The sequence below is a fragment of the Armigeres subalbatus genome, unplaced genomic scaffold (genome assembly GCF_024139115.2).
Source record: "Armigeres subalbatus isolate Guangzhou_Male unplaced genomic scaffold, GZ_Asu_2 Contig1400, whole genome shotgun sequence".
Taxonomy (NCBI): Eukaryota; Metazoa; Arthropoda; class Insecta; order Diptera; family Culicidae; genus Armigeres; species Armigeres subalbatus.
Genome location: NW_026942178.1, coordinates 57,147 through 77,902, shown reverse-complemented (window position 1 = coordinate 77,902; position 20,756 = coordinate 57,147). Strand labels below are relative to the sequence as shown.

The 20,756-nt window shown below is 40.3% G+C and overlaps 1 protein-coding gene across 2 annotated transcripts; it reads left to right on the top strand.

Annotated features, from left to right (window-relative positions):
- Positions 1 to 352: 352 nt before the first annotated feature.
- Positions 353 to 13,204, top strand: LOC134202747 (protein EFR3 homolog cmp44E-like). Of its 2 annotated transcripts, none has more exons than XM_062677745.1 (4): positions 353 to 574; positions 10,482 to 12,090; positions 12,157 to 12,527; positions 12,591 to 13,204. In XM_062677745.1, exons 1-4 carry the CDS (start codon positions 493 to 495, stop codon positions 13,004 to 13,006), a joined length of 2,478 nt encoding a protein of 825 aa, XP_062533729.1. In that variant the 5' UTR covers positions 353 to 492; the 3' UTR covers positions 13,007 to 13,204. The 2 variants fall into 2 exon arrangements, with proteins under 2 accessions (XP_062533729.1, XP_062533730.1); XM_062677746.1 differs by lacking the exon at positions 353 to 574 and adding an exon at positions 9,945 to 10,124.
- Positions 13,205 to 20,756: the final 7,552 nt, after the last annotated feature.

Sequence of the window (20,756 nt, the reverse complement as noted above, 5' to 3'; positions counted from 1 at the left end):
AATGATAACCGATCGGGCTGGAAACGAACCATGCCGAACTGCGCATGACGTGGAATCGGAAGTGGGTGGAAATTTGCCACTTCTAAGCAGAACTTTTCGGTGAAACAAGTGTGTCATGGAAGGAAAAGTTGGAATCTGATTGTTTTCCCAAATAATGAAATTCAAGTTAAAATAGTGAAATATGTTCATAGTTTGTAAGATAATTTAATAGTGTTAGATGTGTTATTCTAAAATCATTGGGCTTCTAACAAATTCAGAATCGAATTCTGTTTTCTAATATTGAAGTCTACCTAAACTTTATAAATAGACCAATCCTAATTAAATTTGCATTCTTTTTTCCATCGTATGCTTAATACAAGTGATCTAATCAATAGTCTAAATATGTAAATTAAATAAATACAACGCTTTTAAAACAAAATTCATCCAGAATAAGTAATTCTCAATCAATCTAAAAGGCTCATAAAGTGCAACGATCTCAAAACAGAAATAAAAATGTCGATGATAAGATGCTGCTTCGAACCAGTGGAGATGCCAGAATTTCTGGATTCGTTTGTGAAAAAGTGCACCGAAGGATGTAAGTTAACTACTCTTTGCTTATCGTTGAACTTCTTTCCCATGAAGCTTATCGGTTCGTCCTTGAGCCCGAAATTACGTAACTTTCCAAAACAAATCAGTGCATACGCATAACAATCGAGAGTCATTGGAAGGAGAAGCGTACGAACGTTTGAGACGCTGTTATTCCACACAATTGTTGTGATCTTGTGGTAACCACATTTATAGATGTAAATATATTGAAACTCTTATCCAAATTGTGCCACACGACGGTTTGCTTGCTTTTGATTAGTAATCAAAAACAGCAATAATTGTGCCCCATCTCTTATTAAGACCAATGCACTAAGGTCCAGGATACAGTTTTACGCGAAAAGATGCATTTTACGCCAAAACTATTTTTTTAGAAATAGAAATAGTAAGGCCATCATTATGGTGCAATAAAAAAAAGGGGTGGCCCATCATATAAAAAAATGAAAATATTTCTTTTATATCTCAGAATACTGACATGTTATTATGTTTAACAAAGTTTTTTTTTACTAAAAAGCTTTTTCTGTAGCTCTTAAGTTGGCTGATTTAGAGCAATTTTACCTTATTAAATTAAGGTGTTCCTAAAAAACAGTATTTTTGGTCTACTTTTTTTGTTTTAGATTTCTCAAAAAGGTCGTCTTCGGGTGACTTTCAGAGCTCAAATTGCAACTTTTGGTGGGTCAATATGCTCAATATCTTTTTCCGATAAAAAGTTAAGGTACCCCGGGGCAAGTGGGATCAAAAAAACGATAGTTCAGGAAAATCTTCAAACGGGGCAAATGGGACCTATTCTGCTTTATACAAGGGCCTCATACGCCTGTCACTGGCGAACAAAGCTAGTGTTCTCTGCATCGAAGCTTAGAACCGGTGTTAGGGCGCAATCGTTAATGCGAACATTTTTATATTCGGTTAGTTATTGCAAATAAATTCTTTTTCGAGTCCCTCTAATCAAGCAGGTATCTCAAGCATACCATATCGTTATATTGCTGCATGATTGAGTGTTTAATTTTGATAAAATATCAAAAACAAAAGTGTGCATAAAAATTGCCTCGCCATAACAAAAAGGTGATAGAGAATTAACACTGTTGTTTACAGTTTAGAACCAAATCCAGATGTCACACATGTTGGGGTAGGGATTCAGTGCTCCGCCTTCTCCCCCTGGCTTTATACTGTCGAACGAAACTAATTTGAAGAATTTAGATATAATGTTCATGTAATATCTGAGTCGTAGTATTTCAGATCATGGATGAAGGTTTAGTGCTTATCAGACTATTGTTTTTGCAAAAAAGAAAGGGATTGTAAAGAGATTGTTAGCAAATATAAAAACAAGACAACAGCCGGTTTACTGTTTAATTGGATATTGTCTGGCTTTCCATTAGCTTACTTTCTTACCAAATGTGTTAGATGGAAGCGATGAGCAAATCTTTGTTCATTTTTCGCTTTTTAGAACACAAATTATTACATAAATTAGAACTTCAAAAGGAACGTTTTTATTCAGGCGATGCGCAGTGTTATAACTTTGTAATAGAACGAAATGGCGAATTTATGTCTTAAGCACTTTATTTATCTGAAAATCTGTTAATCTGATGCGATGTTTAAAAATAACAAAACACAAGAAAAAACCTGTTGATCTATTGTAGAATAAATAGATTGTCCATTGCTCTATTTCATGCAGGAGATTATTTTTAGAATGAAAAATAAACATTTGTTAATTATCTGTACATTACTATTTAACAACGAAACCAACGATATCAACTGCATTTGATTCAGATCCATATGATAGGGTAAAAGACCCAATAGTGGAGGAACTAAGCACATTCCGACACTAATTTTTCGATAACTTCTAATCTATATTTCATTTCCCTTACCTTGAAAGTGCATCCGAAAGCTCATTATTTCAATTTTATCCAGAGCGTGTCATAATTGTACCAAAATCCTATTTTGTTACCTGAAATCAATCTTCCAATTATTGGTGCACTGTTCCAATAGTTGCGGTATTTTGTTATTCGTGTTCCTATAGTTGCGAATCACATAGGTTTTATATGGGATTCGCAAGTATTGGAACACTACCGTAACTATTGGCGCAAAGGAGAGAAAAAAAAAGTATTTTAAAGATACTTTACCGGTTTAAATGGAATTCCAATGTTGTTTTTGTCTCTATCGTGTTATGACAGGTCAACTAATTGACTGGTAATGTGGCCTACTGCGTTTAATTTGTTGATTCCCTGCAAACCGTACTACCGCAACTATAGGAACACCCACGACTATCGGAACTTTTACCCTATATGAGTGTCGAAGTTATTTTTACTAGAAAACAATCTAAAAACAGGCTCTATAGAAAATGTTTTTCAAATATGTTCCACTTGCCCCATGTATGTTAAAACTGGCAAGTGAAAATTGCAAATTTTGGCTTTTTTTTTGTCATAGATTTTGCCGGTAGTTTGAAGTCATGATTAAACAATATCATTAGTATGGTGCCGCAAATGGTTTTGATTCCAATTTTTTGTGTCAGGCGAATTCGTTGATTATTTTGCTTTATCTTTCTAGAACATTGTTACCATTAAAAAGGTTAACCGATTAGTCGGCAGCCATAGTACCCACTTACCCCGTATTTTCACTTGCCCCGGGGTACCTTATATGCGTTTTTCCGTCCAATTTTTATTTTTATTTTTGTCAAAAGTTGTTGTCTCCGGTTAGGGCAGACAAAAAAAAATATGTTTACATGACATTTAAAAAAGCAATTCATATTCTTTATTATGCCAAAAAAATGGAGATATCAAGCTCTATCTGGAATAAGGGCGAATGTCGCAAGAGAGAATTCTGTTCGCCGACTTCACCTCTTTTACATTAAAGTGATAAGCAGATGATTTCTTTGCGGTACTGAATAATATGATTCAAACCGCACTAGCAAAACACCGCAGGGCACTTGACGCAACCGTTGACAGTTAAGGGCCGATGCACACGTAGCGTCTTTTCAACGCCACGTGCGCGCAGCGGTAAAATAACGCAGGTGTGCATCGGTCCGGCGACGCGGCGTTACCACTTTTTCCCGATGCACACCTGCGTTTTTTTAACACTGAGTTCACACTGCGTTCAAATGACGCTACGTGTGCATCGGCCCTGAAATATGGGCCTGGCGTTTTGGGCTGATGGTTCATTCATTCTGATATGTTGCCTTTCCAGCAACAAACGTTCAGCCCAAAACATGTCTTGAAATGCTTCAAACACAAAAATAGTCGAGTCAAGTACGAGACACTGAAGACGACCTTACTGTTGAGGTCGAAATACTTATCTGTCAAGGTACAATTAGGTGGCGGAATTAAATGGGATTGTACAAACTCGTCTTATGACAAGTGAAGACATTCCACTAAAAAGCTCAAAATAATTTTCTTAACAAAAATATGATTTTTACTGACATAGACTATTATCAGAATTTTTCTAATACGGTTCATGCATTCTTGACCAATGTACTATCGTTTGCAACCATAAACGATGTAGAACTTTAGGACCCAATCGCTGTATGGAATTTTCATCGACTATTATTCGGCGAATAGAGTCAACACATTGATTTGGCAGGCTGTTCGGACGTTTCGGTCGATTCACTGGCCTACGACCATCTTCTGCGGACACTAAAAATTACATACATATATTATTAATAAATATATGTAATTTTTACTGCAGTACTCAAATTAATTCATGAAAAAAATGTTACTTAGGTCCTTTTGAAAAGTTAAGCGAGATTTCTAAAAATTTCTTCCTAGGGATATGGAAGGGATTTCTAGAGGAATTAGTAGGAGAATTTGTATGACAAAAAAAAAACAGACATATTTGCTGATGCAATTCCTTAAGGTGGTTATACAACAAAGCCGCAAATCGGCCATCTTGGAAACCACGTGCTTTTCCTAGTGATTTTTCAAGAGCATGAATTTAGAGAGCCACAACGTCCATGGGTATGAAACATCCGTAGATCGTTTGTATACTTATGCTAAACAATCGACTTTAATTTCAGCATTGTACGATATAAACTAGATATAAACTTTTGATAATAGAAGTAGAAAAGCGTGTGGTGAATTTAAAATTCACCACATGGCTTGATTGTATAATCACCTTAAAAAAACTCTAAAGGGTTCCTAATTCAATTTCCGTAGGAATTTCTAAGGCAATTTCCAAAGGAATTCAAAAAATAATAAAAAAAAGGAATTCTCCTGAAATTTTTTTCGTTCGAATTCAAAACAAATTTCCAATTAGGGTCTCGCCGACATTTCTCACCAACACGAACGCAGGTTCGTGGTTGCAAACAATCCCATTTGATTTTGCCGTGACAGCTGCTCGTGGTTGCAAACAAACCGAGTAAAAGTGTGAGTGAAACGTGCGTGTACGTACACGATCGCTGAAAGCCTAATGGAAGTTACAAAATAATTTCCGAGGATATTTTGAAAGGTAGGTATTTCCGAAGACAAATTGAAAAAAAAAAATTACGAAGTACGAAATTGGATATTGCATTGGATATTCCTCATAATATTCCATCGAAAATTCAAAGATTGGAATAATACGAAAATTTCTAAAGTCATGCCGAATTTTCTTTACGAAATATTTTCGGAAAATGTTTTAAGAATTCTGTCAGTACTTTCTCAAGAAATCCCTCCGGAACTCTAGGGAGAATTTCTTGGAGTTGCTTCGAAATTTTCCTCAGGAATTTCTTCAAATTCACAGGAATTTTATTGAAAATTCTTAAAGAAATTTCTTCGCTCATTCATCCGGATTTTTTTAGCAACTCTTCCAGGAATAATTTTAGACCTTCGAAATTTCTTCGGATTTTCCTTTGAGCATTATTTCAGGAATCCTTTCGAAAAATCCGAAAAAAAAACTTTCAGGAATCCTTCGAAAATTTGATTTAGAAAACCTTTTGAGAATTTCTTCGAAATTTTTTTAGAAATTTCTTACGAAATTCCATCAGGAGATCGTTTTGAATTTCCTTCAAAAACTCCGCTGGATATTCCTTTAGGACTTCATATTTTATTCTTCAATAATGTTTCCGTTAGAATTCTTCCAACAAAATTTCCGGAATAATTCCTGCAGAAATTTTGAAAGGAATATTACATTGTTTTACTAAAGGAATCTCTTAAGAAATTTACAAAGGGGAGGGTTTACAGGAGAATTCCTGGAGGAGCATCCAATTGAGCTCTTGGAGGAATTTTGTAAACTATTCCTGGAAGAGTTCTCGAAAGAATATCTGGACGGTTTTCTGGTAAAATTTTAAAATAAATAAAATAAATGTATTTCATTACCCATACCTATAGGCGAATTTGAGTAAAGCTCATCGATCATTTCGACATCTGGTGGTCGTCACAAGAACCACGAAAAAAGTGTCGTTGGCCAAAAAAGTGCATTGGCAGCATACGGAGGGAGTACGGTTTTCGCGTTTTCTGATTAATCCAATCATTTATGAAAGCTGAAATAGTCGCAAATTGGAAGAAAATTTTGTTTTCTTTGGGATGAGCTTCCATCCGGTGTGTGTTTGCATATGATTTTTCCGATTAAACAGTCCATCTCTTGCAGTGCCTCCACCGCACAATCTTGGTTATGAATTCCCGGATTTTTAATTCGCGGCTTACTTGGGTGGGATTTGTTTTCAACAGCTGCTTAAAGACTTTAAGAAGCCATTGCCAGTGGAAAACATGAGACTATATACCAAAAAGCGAAGTAAATTTGATGGAGAAAATTTGATTTTGAATGTAAATAATCGTTCTGACGACTTTTCTCCCAAACTCTCGCAGCGCACTCTACCACTGGATCCTTCTCGAATCCACCTATTGGAATTTTCATATAAATTCTTAAGGTGGTTATACAATCAAGCCATGTGGTGAATTTTAAATTCACCACACGGTTTTCTACTTCTATTATCAAAAGTTCATATCTAGCGTAATAATTTTCGTACAATGCTGAAATTAAAGTCGATTGTTTAGCATAATTATGCAAACGATATACGGATGTTTCATACCCATGGACGTTGTGGTTCTCTCAATTCGTGCTTTTGAAAAATCACTAGGAAAATCACGTGGTTTCCAAGATGGCCGATTTGCGGCTTTGTTGTATAACCACCTTAAATCTCTACAGGAATTCATTCGGAAATTATTTCAGAAACTCCTGCAAGAATTTCTTCAGCAATATATAAAGGAATCCCTTCGGGAATTCTTCTTGGAATTTATTCGGGAATTCCTTTGAAAATTCCGACAGTAGTAAGATAAAACACTGTTTTGAACCTGGAATTAAGACTTCATGCCGAAAAGAAATACCCAAAAAAAATCGGTATTACAGTCGATCCATCATAATACTTTTTCGGATATTCTCAAGAATTCCTTAGGAATTTAATTCAGGAGGTGCTTCGGAAATTTTATCCAGGAGATATTTCATAAATTTTTCCAAAGTTCGTCCGGAAAATATTTTTTTCGTTATAAATTCCTCCAGGATTAATTTCAGTTAGTCATCAAGTCATCTTTCAGGCATACTTTCAAAAGCTCCTCCAGGAATTCCGTCGTAAATTTCTCCACATACTACATTCTACGCTACATCGGAGATTCATTAATAAATTACTCCGCAAATAAATTTAGAAATACTTTCAGAAATTCTTTTAGGAATTCTTTTGAAAATTTCTTTAAATATCAAATTTTTTTTTTGAAGCTCCTTTGGATTTTTTTCAGGAGTTCCTTTAGCAAATTTTCAGAAATTCAAAAACATCTTCCAGGTTTTCCATTCCTTCGGCTCCCGTAATTCCACCGGAATTCCTTTATTTTTTTTTTTCAAAACTCTTCGATTCAATCGCAATGTATGCCGCAAAACAGTTTATCAAATTTCTAACCAACTTTTTGATATAAACAGAGCCGTAGCGTGGATTCCCAGCGCCTTTGGCGAAACATTTATTGAGAGCCCCCCTTTTCTAAGGGAAATAAAATGCATAAATTTTACATTTGGAGAACAATTTGAATCTTTCCAAAAAGATGTAATATGGGTTTGTTTAGTAGTTTAAAGATGCTTCAAATATCATTCGAAGTCCATGTGGATTGCAGAAAAAATCTTTTTTTTCTGTGTCGAATTTTGATGCAATTAATGCAAGGAACCTTGTAGAGTCGCGTTGGAAGTTCTTAAACATACTTAAAGTTCTTTACAGCCATCTTATTATTTCAAAAAATCATAATTTTTTGCATGACAAAGTGGATCCAAAATTTTTAGTGCAATAAGGACGCTCGTTTTGTTATACACCCAACCGGCGGTTGTTAGATTTTCTAACAATTCTGTATAAGAATCTACCAAAACCTGTATAAGAACTGGGCATATGCGAAATTGTTAGCTTCTTATACAAAAAATGTAAGAAAAGCTTGCAATATTGTTAGATTCTTATACAATATTTGTATAAGAATCTAGCAATTTCGCATATGCCCAGTTTTCATACAAGTTTTGGTAGGTTCTTATACAGAATTGTTAGAAAATCTAACAACCGCCGGTTGGGTGTAGATACTCATTTTAAAAGTGCTAGAAAATTTAACAGAAGACACGAGTCTAAGAAACCGAATCTCTTAACTCACGCACTGCGAGATCAATAAAATCCAACTCTAAAATTAATCAATCAATGCTCTGAACAACTATCGGACCTATTCAGATCAAGAAATATTAAACACTGAGGTGGGTCTGACGATGATTTGGAACCACTACTTGCTGAAATTGCTATCGGACCTCTTCGAATAATAAAAAAAAACTTAAGAAAATTATTTTGAGCTTTTAAGTGGAATATCTTCACTTGTCATAAGAAGAGTTTGTACAATCCCATTGAATTCCACCACAGCTCACGCACACCAGTGAACATGTCCAGCTGGAACTCGGCTGGAAATCGCTCACGCACTGTTCGTGTCACTTTCCCGAATTTCGACATAACTGAAGAAAGGTCGTGATCTGTTGCCTCCGGAGGCAAGTCGTACACCTGCATGTATCGAGTATTTCCTCCCGCCACGGACATGTGCACTAGAACCTTCCTCCCATTGGTGTAATGGAAAGGAAGCTGCTTGCAATTATTTTCCAAGGAAAACATCATTGCTTCTTCGGTTTTAAACCGGATAAATACGAATAAATTTCCAAAACAAAAGTGTGCATAAAAATTGCCTAGCCATAACAAGATAGGCGAATTTGAGTAAAGCTCATCGATCATTTCGACATCTGGTGGTCGTCACAAGAACTACGAAAAAAGTGTCGTTGGTCAAAAAAGTGCATTGGCAGCATACGGAGGGAGTACGATTTTCGCGTTTTCTGGTTAATCCAACCATTTATGAAAGCTGAAATAGTCGCAAATTGGAAGAAAATATTGTTTTCTTTGGGATGAGCTTCCATCCGGTGGGCGCTTGCATATGATTTTTCCGATTAAATAGCAGATCTCTTGCAGTGCCTCCACCGCACTAACTTGGTTATGAATTCCCGGATTTTTAATTCGGGGCTTATTTGGGTGGGATTCGTCTTCAACAGCTGCTTAAAGACTGTAAGAAGCCATTGCCAGTGGAAAATATGTGACAATATACCAAAAAGTGAAGTAAATTGGATGGAGAAAATTTGATTTTGAATGTAAATAATCGCTTCTGACGACTTTTCTCCCAAACTCTCGCAGCGCACTCTACCACTGGATCCTTCTCGAATTTGCCTATAGGCATCTAAGGCTCGATTTCTCAAAATTAAGCATCATCATCGAAAAAATATTTGGTAAGCGTAGTTGCAGACACCTTCACTGCCAAAAATATCTATATAAGATATATGTGTCGCCGTTAAGTTTTGCAATAACTCCACCCTAATATAATCGATATGGAACCCCACATAAATTAAATAATTGCTAATTCGAGACCACACATAAAGTTTATTTGGATATATATTTTATTAGTAGTTCGCGTGGAGAATGGTCATGTGTGCGCTGATATACATCATAAGTTAAATCTATGGATTTTTGCCAATAAATATGTGTGGATTTTTAGTAGTGGTCCTTCATAACCGGTACCAAATACTTTCTCATGAAAAGTTTAAAATTTTGAGAAAACCCGCGTTAGATGTCTTTCGCCATACTAATTTCTGGCGGATAACTCATGCTGGCTATTTGGGCATATATGATAGCGCCTTGATTATGGCAGCGGCGGGTTGAAAACTGCCACTGCCAATAATTCATTTAAACCAACCTTCACCTTAAGCTTGACTTGAATCATCACCCACCCCTGCATTCGTCGCCTGTTTAGCTTTATTCCAGCCCTGCTGGTTCCAAACAGCTGATTTTGTTATGTTCCACTTTTCTATTCGTTCCGTATACGATGTCGTTTTGGCATATTTTGTGACGGATGTAAAATGCAAATATGAGTAATTTTTTGTATTAAAGTTTTGTCGTCAAAGTGCTGCAGGAAAAATGTTTTAAATTGCCCAAATACCATCAAAATTATACGTTTAGTGTTTCTATTCCTGCATTTGTGATATTCTTCCTTTGAAAACAATCAAATTGTAGGATTGACACCGCAAAATGATGGGTTCGTATGAGATATAAAAAGTGTTGATTTTTTTTTCTTCAGACTGCCTCGGCCATGTTGGCATTATGAACGATACGGAAATATTATTTAGAAAACAGTACTTATTCGATTGTACATATAATGTTATTATATTACAATCGTAAAATTAAAAAAAAAAACATGTTGGGTGGCAGATGGGTTTTGCAAGTTTAGTTCCTTTGACAACGAACGTAGACCAATTTTCAAATCCACTAGTAAATATATTGCTCTTAGGTCTTAAGCTTGGAGATCTTTTAAACTTTAAAAAAATATACGCTGCTTAAGTCATCTTCTCCACTTCATTGCTAATCTATCGTCCCTAATCTACTTTGCCTCCAGGTTGTTGCGGTTGCTGTTCGGCCTTGCGGCCTCGCTACAAACGACTGGTGGACAACATTTTTCCGGTCAACCCGGAGGACGGTCTGGTCAAGTCCAATATGGAAAAGTTGACGTTTTACTCGCTCCGATCGCCGGAGAAGCTGGACCGAATCGGGGAGTACCTGTATCAGCGGGCTTCGAAGGATATCAACCGAAAGCGGTACAAGTTTGTGGAGATCGCAATGGAAGCGATGGACCTACTGCTGATGGCTTGTCACGCACAGATTTTGAATCTTTTCGTGGAGAGTTTTCTCCGGATGGTGCAGAAGCTGATGGAGGACATGAACCCAACGTTGCAAATCATGGCGACGAATTCGTTTGTGCGGTTTGCAAATATCGAGGAGGATACGCCTTCCTACCATAGGCGGTACGATTTCTTCATTTCAAAGTTCAGTTCAATGTGCTACGGAAACAGCGATGACTTAGAGCTGAGGGACAGTATTCGGATGGCTGGAATTAAGGGACTGCAGGGTGTGATCAGAAAAACGGTGTCGGACGATTTGGTTGAGAATATTTGGGAGAAGCAACATATGGAAAAAATCGTTCCGTCGCTGCTGTTCAATATGCAATCAGTGAGTGGAAGTAAACTGGTGGATCAGGAGGCGACTCCTTCAACGCCTCCGGTTTTAGCAGAAGCAGTGCTAAGGGAGTTAGTTTCTAGGGCTTCATTTGGACATATTAGAGCAGTACTGAAGCCGCTTTTGACGCATTTGGATAATCACAAGCTGTGGGTGCCGAATCGATTCGCGATCGACACCTTCCGGATTGTAATGATCTCGATTCAGCCACAGTATTCCTACACGGTCGTAGAGACGTTGATGTCCCATCTGGATCAGAATTTGGCATCATCTCCAAAGACACGAACTTCATTGGCGGTTGTTCTCTCCAAGATCATCGCCATCGCGGCCGGTGAAAGTGTTGGACCATCCGCCTTGGATATCATCAACAATCTCTTGACGCATCTAAAAACATCGGTTAGCACACAACACGAATCTTCTCCCGAGGAGACCCAATACCAGGAAGCTCTCATCAATGCACTCGGAGAGTTTGCTAATCATCATCCCGATTATCAAAAGATCGAAATTATGCTTTTCATCATGAATACCGTTCCGGATCCGTCTAAGAAGAATAAAGGCGATCAACTCCTACAAAACATTCTCCTGAAATCTCTACTGAAAGTCGGAACTCAATACCGAACGGTATCGTTCGAAAAAGCGTTCCCCGTATCATTCCTTCAACCGCTACTCAAAATGGCTCGCGCTTCTTCCGTTGCTATTCGGGTTATTGTAATGCAAATATTTCAGCAGCTGCTTGATCGCCATCAGAATCAGCATCTGCTCAATGTGATCTCGGTCAGCAAGTATCCCACCTTTACTGTGGAACAAGCATCGCGCTCGGACATTCTCTTCACGCACAAATACGGATCGAACATACTGCAGGCAATTTTGGATGGAATGTCCCAGGAGAATAACGTGGAAGTGCTGAAGTCTTCGTATAATACAGCGGGCTTGATGGTAGTGGAGATGGCATGTAACGAAACGGTGCAGGAGTTCCTGCTGTTTGTACTGAGGTAAAATTGTTTTCATCTATGACCACTGTCTGATTAATAAAAACCGTATCTCTTTATGTTTCCCAGTGTCCAGCAGGTGGCTATTACCGAAGTAGAGCTTTCACCCAAACATCGCTGCAATCTGCACAGCATTGCCATTTCAGTACTGGCCCTGATTGGTCGTTGCACCGGTATTGGGCCACTCGTCGAATACGCCGAGAAAGTTATCCAAGCTCGTATGGAGGACGCCACCTATCTGTTGCCTCCCTTGATGGACAACGACAAACCGGCTCCGAGCACTCTCAACACGAACCAACCGCACTTGATGATAGATAAGCTCGCCGTGGCGGAATGCCTCCAGCAGGCTGGTTTAGAGCATAACCGTGTCCAGACGGGAACTCCCTATGCACTGAATCAAACCGATATGTCCGCGCATCGCCACTCGTGGGTCGACACCAGTAAGTACCTTACGCCAACAGTGCCATTTTCCAACACTCCCAACAACTTCGTTCGTGTTTCAGGTGCCGCCCGCAACAGCATCGTGGAAGCTAACTACAACGACGTGGAATCGGTTAGCAGCTCGCCCGGGGTGCAGAAGCGTAGCCTCCCGGTTGATTTCAATTTCGAATCTATGAAGCGGGTCCTAGCGGAACCGACAGAGGCCAACAAGAGGGAAGCCCGAGAAAAGCAGGCAGCCATCGTACGAACGTTCCGCGAAACGGCGTTCGAGGATTTGGTCCGCCGAACGGAACCACAGCACGACGTCCTGCAGAACAAGCTAAACGAGATCTTCAACTCGTTGTCCGCCGAGCGGCAAATCAGCTGCAGCAGCCAGTTGATGGTGGCTGGGTCGTCGGTGGTGGATGGTGCAAACAGCAAGATGAACCAGCAGCGACCGATTTACGAGAATAATTTCCCGGAATTGTTCTTCTACTAGAAGGTGGGAGTTGGTGGTTAGTTCTGTTGATCTTGTTTCGTGTATTTATTGATGTTAGCTAGTCGGGTAGGGCATAGGTTTGGAATCGACGGGATGGTGAGATATTTTTGCAGATCAGTTTCATCTTTTGACGTTGGAAATGTCATTTAGGGAGTCCGGTTATATTTACTATAATAAAGTTTACTTATATCTAACTAACTATTTCTGTGCTAGATTTTATGGAAAGATCTGTTGAAACTTTACTTTAAGTCCCAAAATCGATCATTTTCGTTATACTCAACGCATCCCCGGGCCGAGGCGAATCTTCGTTGTATGACACTAGGCAATACGTTTACACTTCTGACTTAAATTTTCAACGTGACGATTACTATATCGGACTCATGAAATCAATGTAAACTAGACTCGTGGAAAACTTATCCCAGGTTATCCAAGGGTTGTGATAGACCCTTTATTACAACGGACCTTCCCATCCACTGACTGGTAGGCTCGAGCTTCAAACTCTAAGGGGTTCAAACAGTTCTGTTTCAGGGTGTAAAACTTGTGAGAGCACGGCGGCTTAGAGGAAGGGTGATCTCTAATGACTATTTTGTGGAGAAAACCAGTGAGGTAGGTGAAAATATGTTTGCCGTTTATGTTGTGATAGGCTTTAAGCCGCCCTGATCCAGCGATTGTCGGCGGAAGGAGTATCGGCTGAGTATCGCCAGAAGCTCGATGAACTGATAAGTGCAATCAACGTTAGCGACAACATCAACGATCTATGGGAATCGATCCATGGAGCGGTGAGCACAACAGCACGAGAAGTGGTAGGCACTGCACAGAGGCGACCCAGGACGGGTTGGTTCGATGTGGAGTGTCAGAGAGTGACAGACGAGAAGAACGTTGCCACAAGCCGGATGTTGGTGTCGGATACCCGATCGAATAGAGATCGGTACAAGAAAGCAAGAGCAGCCGAAAAACGAACCCACCGCAGGAAGAAAAAAGAGTACGAAGAACAAGTTATTAGTGAGGCGCAGGAAAAAATGGAGCAGAACGATATGCGGAGATTTTATGAGTCTGTCAATGGCGTGCGGAGAAAGACAGCGTCATCTCCCGTCATGTGCAACGACCAACAAGGGAATTTGCTGACAGATAAAACCGAAGTGGCTGCCAGGTGAAAGCAACACTTCGAGACTTTGTTGAATAGTGGAAGTGACGGTGTATCGATGAACAGAATGAATATTAGCGATGATGGACAAGCTGTGGAATCGCCTACTTTGGATGAGTAGGCCAACGAATTATTGGCAGTGGATGATTTTCTACCCACCGCTGTTAAATCCAGGCGCTATTGTATATGCGCAAAATAGCCAGCATGAGTTACCCGCCAGAAATTTGTATAGCGAAAGGCATCTAACGGAGGTTTTCTCAACAGCATGAACTTTTCACGAAAATCTATTTGGTACCAGTTATGTAGGACAGTGTCCGCTACTACGCCTACCGAATATTTTTTTGATTAGGTTGCTTATTTTTGAGATATTAAACCTTAGATCACAGACAAACAGACATAACACTCGTCGAATTCCCATCGTTCACTGATTTACCGGTCGATTCAAATAGTCATTAGTTGGCCAATCGATCACTCGTGGCGCGAGCATCGGATTTGCTCGAGTTTGAGGTTTGCTCACTACCGCCATCTGGTTCGCTATTTGCCCAACCAACTGAAATCAACAGATGTCGTTAGTGTTTCAACGACGATGTATATGATGAGTAAATGTTCAATGTGTTATGTCTGTTTGTCTGTGCTTAGATGCTTTTCGCAGGCGATTCATTACCGAGGAATAACCCTCCTTAATTCGGCGTACACAATTATGACCGCTTGAAGAGTCCTTCGTCGGCGAATACCAAGTAGGTTCTCGTGAGGGCCGATCAACGACGGATCAAATGTCAAATGAGACTGAGACTGAGACAAATCCTTGATCAATTCCGGGAGTACAACTTGCCGACACATCATCTGTTTTTGATTTCAAAGCGGCGTACGTTTCAGTGAAACGGAATGAATTATGGCAAAATATATAATATTTGTCCCGTGACAGGGCATGAAAGTGTGCAATATTTGCTTTATTTTTGTGTTCATTATCACTTTAAACTTGGTGAATTAAAGAAATATAATCAATTCATCGACTAGTCATTATTCTTTACATACGTCTATTAAAATAATTTAGAAATTAAAATTTTGTAATAACGCACAACATACTTTCATGACTGCTTTTTATGCGAAATTGATCAAAGAACACACGATTCTTTCATTTGGTCGCCTGAAATAGAAAAAGGCGATTTGCTCTCTGTCTTATGACGATCACGACTTATTCCAGTACTGATTGAGGTACCCCCTATGTTTTGCTGTAAATGAAAATAAGCGTAACTGAAAATGGACCTGAAAACTAACGGCATATACCATAGTTAACTAACAGTGTATATCCCTAACGGCTATCCATAAAGTGGACTGAAATGTTTATTATTCCGTGCAACTTTCCAATTCACATTAAGTTTAACCATCAAGCTTCCTACAGGATTATTGGAGGTTTCTGAGCCTCTTGAAAGCAGGCTTACGAGCTTTTTCAAAGGAGGTTTCCGAGCCCCTTGGAAGAAGGCATTCGATCCCCTTGAAATGAGGCTACCGATCCACCTTAAAGAAGGTTTCCGAGCTTCTGGAAAGGACACTTCCAAAGCTCTTGAAAGGAGGCTTCTGAGCCTCTTGAAGGGCGGCTTCCGAGCCTCTTGAAAGGAAGTTTGCGAGCCTCTTGAAAGGAGGCTTCGAGCCTCTTGAAAGGAAGCTTCCGAGCCTCTTGAAAGGAGGCTTCCAGGCCTCTTGAAAGGAGGCTTCCGTGCCTCTTGAAAGGAGGCTTCTGAGCCTCTTGAAAGGAGGCTTCCAGGCCTCTTGAAAGGAGGCTTCCTGAGCCTCTTGAAGGAGGCTTCCAGGCCTCTTGAAAGGAGGCTTCCGAGCCTCTTGAAGGAAGCTTCCAGGCCTCTTGAAAGAGGCTTCCAGGCCTCTTGAAGGAGGCTTCCAGGCCTCTTGAAGGAGGCTTCCAGGCCTCTTGAAAGGAGGCTGAGCCTCTTGAAGGAGGCTTCCAGGCCTCTTGAAAGGAGGCTTCCAGGCCTCTTGAAGAGGCTTCCAGGCCTCTTGAAAGGAGGCTTCCGAGCCTCTTGAAAGGAGGCTTCCTGAGCCTCTTGAAAGGAGGCTTCTGAGCCTCTTGAAAGGAGGCTTCTGAGCCTCTTGAAAGGAGGCTTCCAGGCCTCTTGAAAGGAGGCTTCGAGCCTCTTGAAAGGAGGCTGGGCCTCTTGAAGGAGGCTTCCAGGCCTCTTGAAGGAGGCTTCCGGGCCTCTTGAAAGGAGGCTGAGGCCTCTTGAAAGGAGGCTTCTGAGCCTCTTGAAAGGAGGCTTCCGGGCCTCTTGAAAGGAGGCTTCGGAGCCTCTTGAAGGGAGGCTTCCGGGCCTCTTGAAGGAGGCTTCTTAGTTTCTTGAAAGGAAGCTCCTGAGCTTCTTGAAAGGAGACTTCTAAGGCGCTTGAAAGGAGGCTTCAGAGACTCTTAAAAGGAGGCTTCCTGAGCCTCTTGAAGGAGGCTTCCAGGCCTCTTGAAAGGAGGCTTCTGAGCCTCTTGAAAGGAGGCTTCTGAGCCTCTTGAAGGAGGCTTCTGAGCCTCTTGAAAGGAGGCTTCCGGGCCTCTTGAAAGGAGGCTTCCGAGCCTCTTGAAGGAGGCTTCCGGGCCTCTTGAAAGGAGGCTTCTGAGCCTCTTGAAAGGAGGCTTCCGAGCCTCTTGAAAGGAGGCTTGAGCCTCTTGAAAGGAGGCTTCCAGGCCTCTTGAAAGGAGGCTCTGAGCCTCTTGAAAGGAGGCTTCCAGGCCTCTTGAAAGGAGGCTGAGCCTCTTGAAAGGAGGCTTCCAGGCCTCTTGAAAGGAGGCTTCCGAGCCTCTTGAAAGGAGGCTTCCGAGCCTCTTGAAAGGAGGCTTCCGAGCCTCTTGAAAGGAGGCTTCCGAGCCTCTTGAAAGGATGGTTCCGAGCCTCTTGAAAGGATGGTTCCGAGCCTCTTGAAAGGATGGTTCCGAGCCTCTTGAAATGAGGCTTCCGACCCTCTTGAAAGGAGGCTTTCAAGGCTTTTCGAGCTTTTCGAGCCTCTTGGAAGGAGGCATCCGATCCTCTTGAAAGGAGGTATCTGAGGCTTTTGAAAGGAGGCTTCCGAGCCTCTTGAAAAGAGGCTTCCGAGTCTTTTAAATGGAACCTGCCTCTTAAAAAGAGCCTTTTGAACTTTTTGCAAGGAGGCTTTAAACCTCTTAAAAGGAGGCTCCCAAGCCTCTTGAAAAAAGGCGGCCAAGCCACTTAAAACGAGGCTTCCGGGCCACTTGAAAATCGTTTCCGAACCTCTTGCAGGGAGGGGCCCCAAGCCTCTTGAAGGAAATCTTCCGAGCATCGTGAAAGGAGGCTTCTTCAGAGCCTCTTGAAAGGCGGCTTCCAAGCCTCTTGAAAGGAAGCTTCCAAGCCTCTTGGAAGGTAGCCTCCAAGCTTCTTAATAGGAGGCTTCCAAGCCTCTTGATAGGACTGCCGTAATCTGGCAAAGTAACGTATACGCCATTTTCCAAAAATGGTGTTAACGAGTAGCACTTATCGTACTCTTTAACAGCAAAATGGAAAACAAGTATTTTGTAAAATGGCGCATACGCCACTTTTTCAGATTACGGCAGAGGAGGCGTCCGGGCCCCTTAAAACGAGGGTTCCGGGCCTCTTCAAAGGAGGCTTCTGGGCCTCTTGGGCCTTTTGAAAGCAACCTTCTGATCCCGCTTAGAACGAGGCTTCTAGATTTCTTGAAAGGAGTCGTCCAAGCCTCTTGAAAGGTGACTTTCGAACATCTTGGAACAACGCTTCCGAGAAGCGTAGAAAAATGCTTCTAATCCTCTTTCTTACAACGAAACAGCCGAGCTTTTCGAAAAAAGCCTTCATCCTTTCAAACGAAGGCTTCCGAACCGAATGATTTTAGTTAAGAAGCATATTCTTTATTCTTCAACATTTTGTTTCGATCAGGTAGACCGTATAGTTTTTTTTTTTTTAATTTGTTCATTCGTTCAATTTTTTGTTACGGTAGCCCTTGGTTGTAGAATTCAGGATTCTGTTGGTTTTGATTTACTGATCTGCATAGCGTGTTTATGTACAAGACAAAGTTTTGAATAAAAAAATACGAAATTATCAAAACATTATCAATATGTGGATGGATTAAAGCAGGGTGATGCACTCTCGAACCTACTGTTGAATATAGCGATTAGGAGAGCTGGGGTGACATTGCGCATCTCGATTCGAACGTATTTCTATCGATTTAGTCGAACATGAAAAACGACTCAAGTCGAATGAAAAACACTCGTCACCTTTATTGCTTTCGAATGTTGTTCGAGAGTCATTTCTTGCTCAAAGTTTTTCATGATATTTGGTATTATTTCTCTACGGGAAGAGAATAAATGTTTCATTATTGTATGTTGAAGGAGAGCGTGTCATTAGTACCCCCGCTGATCCGACAAATGTATGGCCGAACTATCGAGGTTTCTCTCGTTAATCCGACTGTCAAATCCATACAAATGAACCAAAACAAAATCACAGCACAAATTTAAAACTAGCAGCATAATGTGTTTAAATGGGGGTTGGTACTTTTTTATCCGGAAAATTTCGAATTTGCGAGATCCGGACTAACCAGTCGTCGGATTAGTGAGATCCGGATAAGCAGGGGATACTGTACCTAATTTTAAAGTTTACAGACAATATGCAATCTCTAATTATCCCAAAATCTGCGTAAAAACGTGTATACTTCAAAATCTACGTAAAATAGTTGAGTTAAATAAAACTAACGAGCCTGGATTAAAAACAAAGAGACGCAATGCTCCTACCTTTAACAACCTTGTGCTCGATTGGAACAACCGATTTGACAGCAAATGCGCTGTTCCAATTTTGACACTTCATCTCTTTGTTATGAGAGCAGCCTCTTTAAATAAAACAAAAAAAAAAAACGCGCAAAAGATGACCCAAGTGCATTTAACTAAAACACATGGAAACATCAAAGAAATTTATTATCGAATCCTTCTTTAGCTTTAGATTATTTAACTCAACATTGGATTTGTGGCATAAGCTCGAATAAACATAAAACTTATAATTTGTGTCGTGACAATATCTCAATTCACAAAACAATTTGCAACTGCTCAATAAATAATATTACTTTTTATAGTCATTGAGCACAATTTGCTTGTTTATAAATTAACTGCCAATTCATGCCCTGAAGGATGCCTCTCCAACAGTCCAACAGGCAACATGCTACACGCAGTGGCATAGCCAAAATATTGTTCGAGGGGGGGGGGGCGTGGTTCCCGTACATATTTTTTTTCAAAAAAAAAATTTCTTCCAAAAAATTTGTCTCTGGGGGGGGTTTTATACCCAAAACCACCCCCGTGGCTACGCCACTGGCTACACGCTATAGGAATGGGCGATACCGATACGATATATGGGGAATTGATATTTTGGTTCCTATTAATCGATATTTTGTATCGATTTTTTCATGTTCGATATTTGACCGTATCGATTTTTTTGTAGCTGATATCGGATTTCGATTTTTTCAAAGTAAAAAAATAGCATATTAGGCACAATCTGTCAAAAACAGCGAATCTTTTATGTGTGATTTGATGATCTGAAATGGAAAAGCTATTTTTTTTTTTGCCGGGCTCTTAATTTTTCGGGCGTATCGATATATCGGAATATCGATGTTTTAACGCCGATATTTTTTGGCATCGATATTTCGGTAATAAAAACATCGATTCGGCAGTATCGATATTTTTCCGAAAAACGCCCATTCCTATACACGCATATGAAATTACTCTTATGCTCTCTGTTTACTCACATTCGCCATGCGCTGAAGATTATCTCTCCAGCGGGCTGCATATATTATCAATTCGGTGCAAAACCGAATTATAGCCGCTAATAAAGTTGGCTTTTTCTCACAATCCTTACGTTAAACCTAACTTCGGAAGTGGTGCGCTGTTTTCATTTGGTGATGTGCTATACAGCGCACTACTTCCGAAATTAGGTTTAACGTATGGATTGTGAGAAAAATCCAATTTCGATAGCGGCTATAATTCGGTTTTCTACTGAATTTATAATACTAAACACGGAGATACCTGTCTTTTATTCTCTCTGTTTACATTTCGTTGGACAGAACGGACAGAACATACTCGATTGAGCTAGTACAGCACCATTCGAAATCTTGTACTGCGACTGAATGAAGTCGAAACACGAAACACATAATAATGCCGCAATTTTTTCGAAACGAATGTAAAAACGTACAAATCGAGTGATTCGATTCGAGATGCGCAATGTGACCCCTGGTCTGCAAAGAAGCGGTACCATTATCACAAGATCGCATATTCTACTGGGATTTGCGGACTATATCGATTATCGGGATTGATCGCTGTGCCGTGGAAGAGGCTGTTGTACCTTTTAAGAGGGGGAAAGCGAGGATTGGACTCATGATCAATACCAGCAAAACGAAGTACATGGTCGCTGGCAATCAACGTAGGTTCATCAGTGATGGTGATAGTGAAATGGTTATTATTATTATTACCAGACTAAGGCCAGAGGGGCTTGTGTAATACATAAAGGTCTTCTCCATTCAGCTCGGTCCATGGCACATCGCCAACCACGCGGTCTGCGGAGGGTCCGCAAATCGTCCTCCACCTGATCGATCCACCTT

Excerpts from the sequence above, each read along its gene's own strand:
- LOC134202747 (XM_062677745.1), top strand. The coding sequence starts at position 493 with ATGTCGATGATAAGATGCTGCTTCGAACCAGTGGAGATGCCAGAATTT. Across the intron at positions 12,091-12,156 it reads TTCCTGCTGTTTGTACTGAG|TGTCCAGCAGGTGGCTATTA; the intron begins GTAAAATTGTTT and ends TATGTTTCCCAG. Across the intron at positions 12,528-12,590 it reads CCACTCGTGGGTCGACACCA|GTGCCGCCCGCAACAGCATC; the intron begins GTAAGTACCTTA and ends TTCGTGTTTCAG.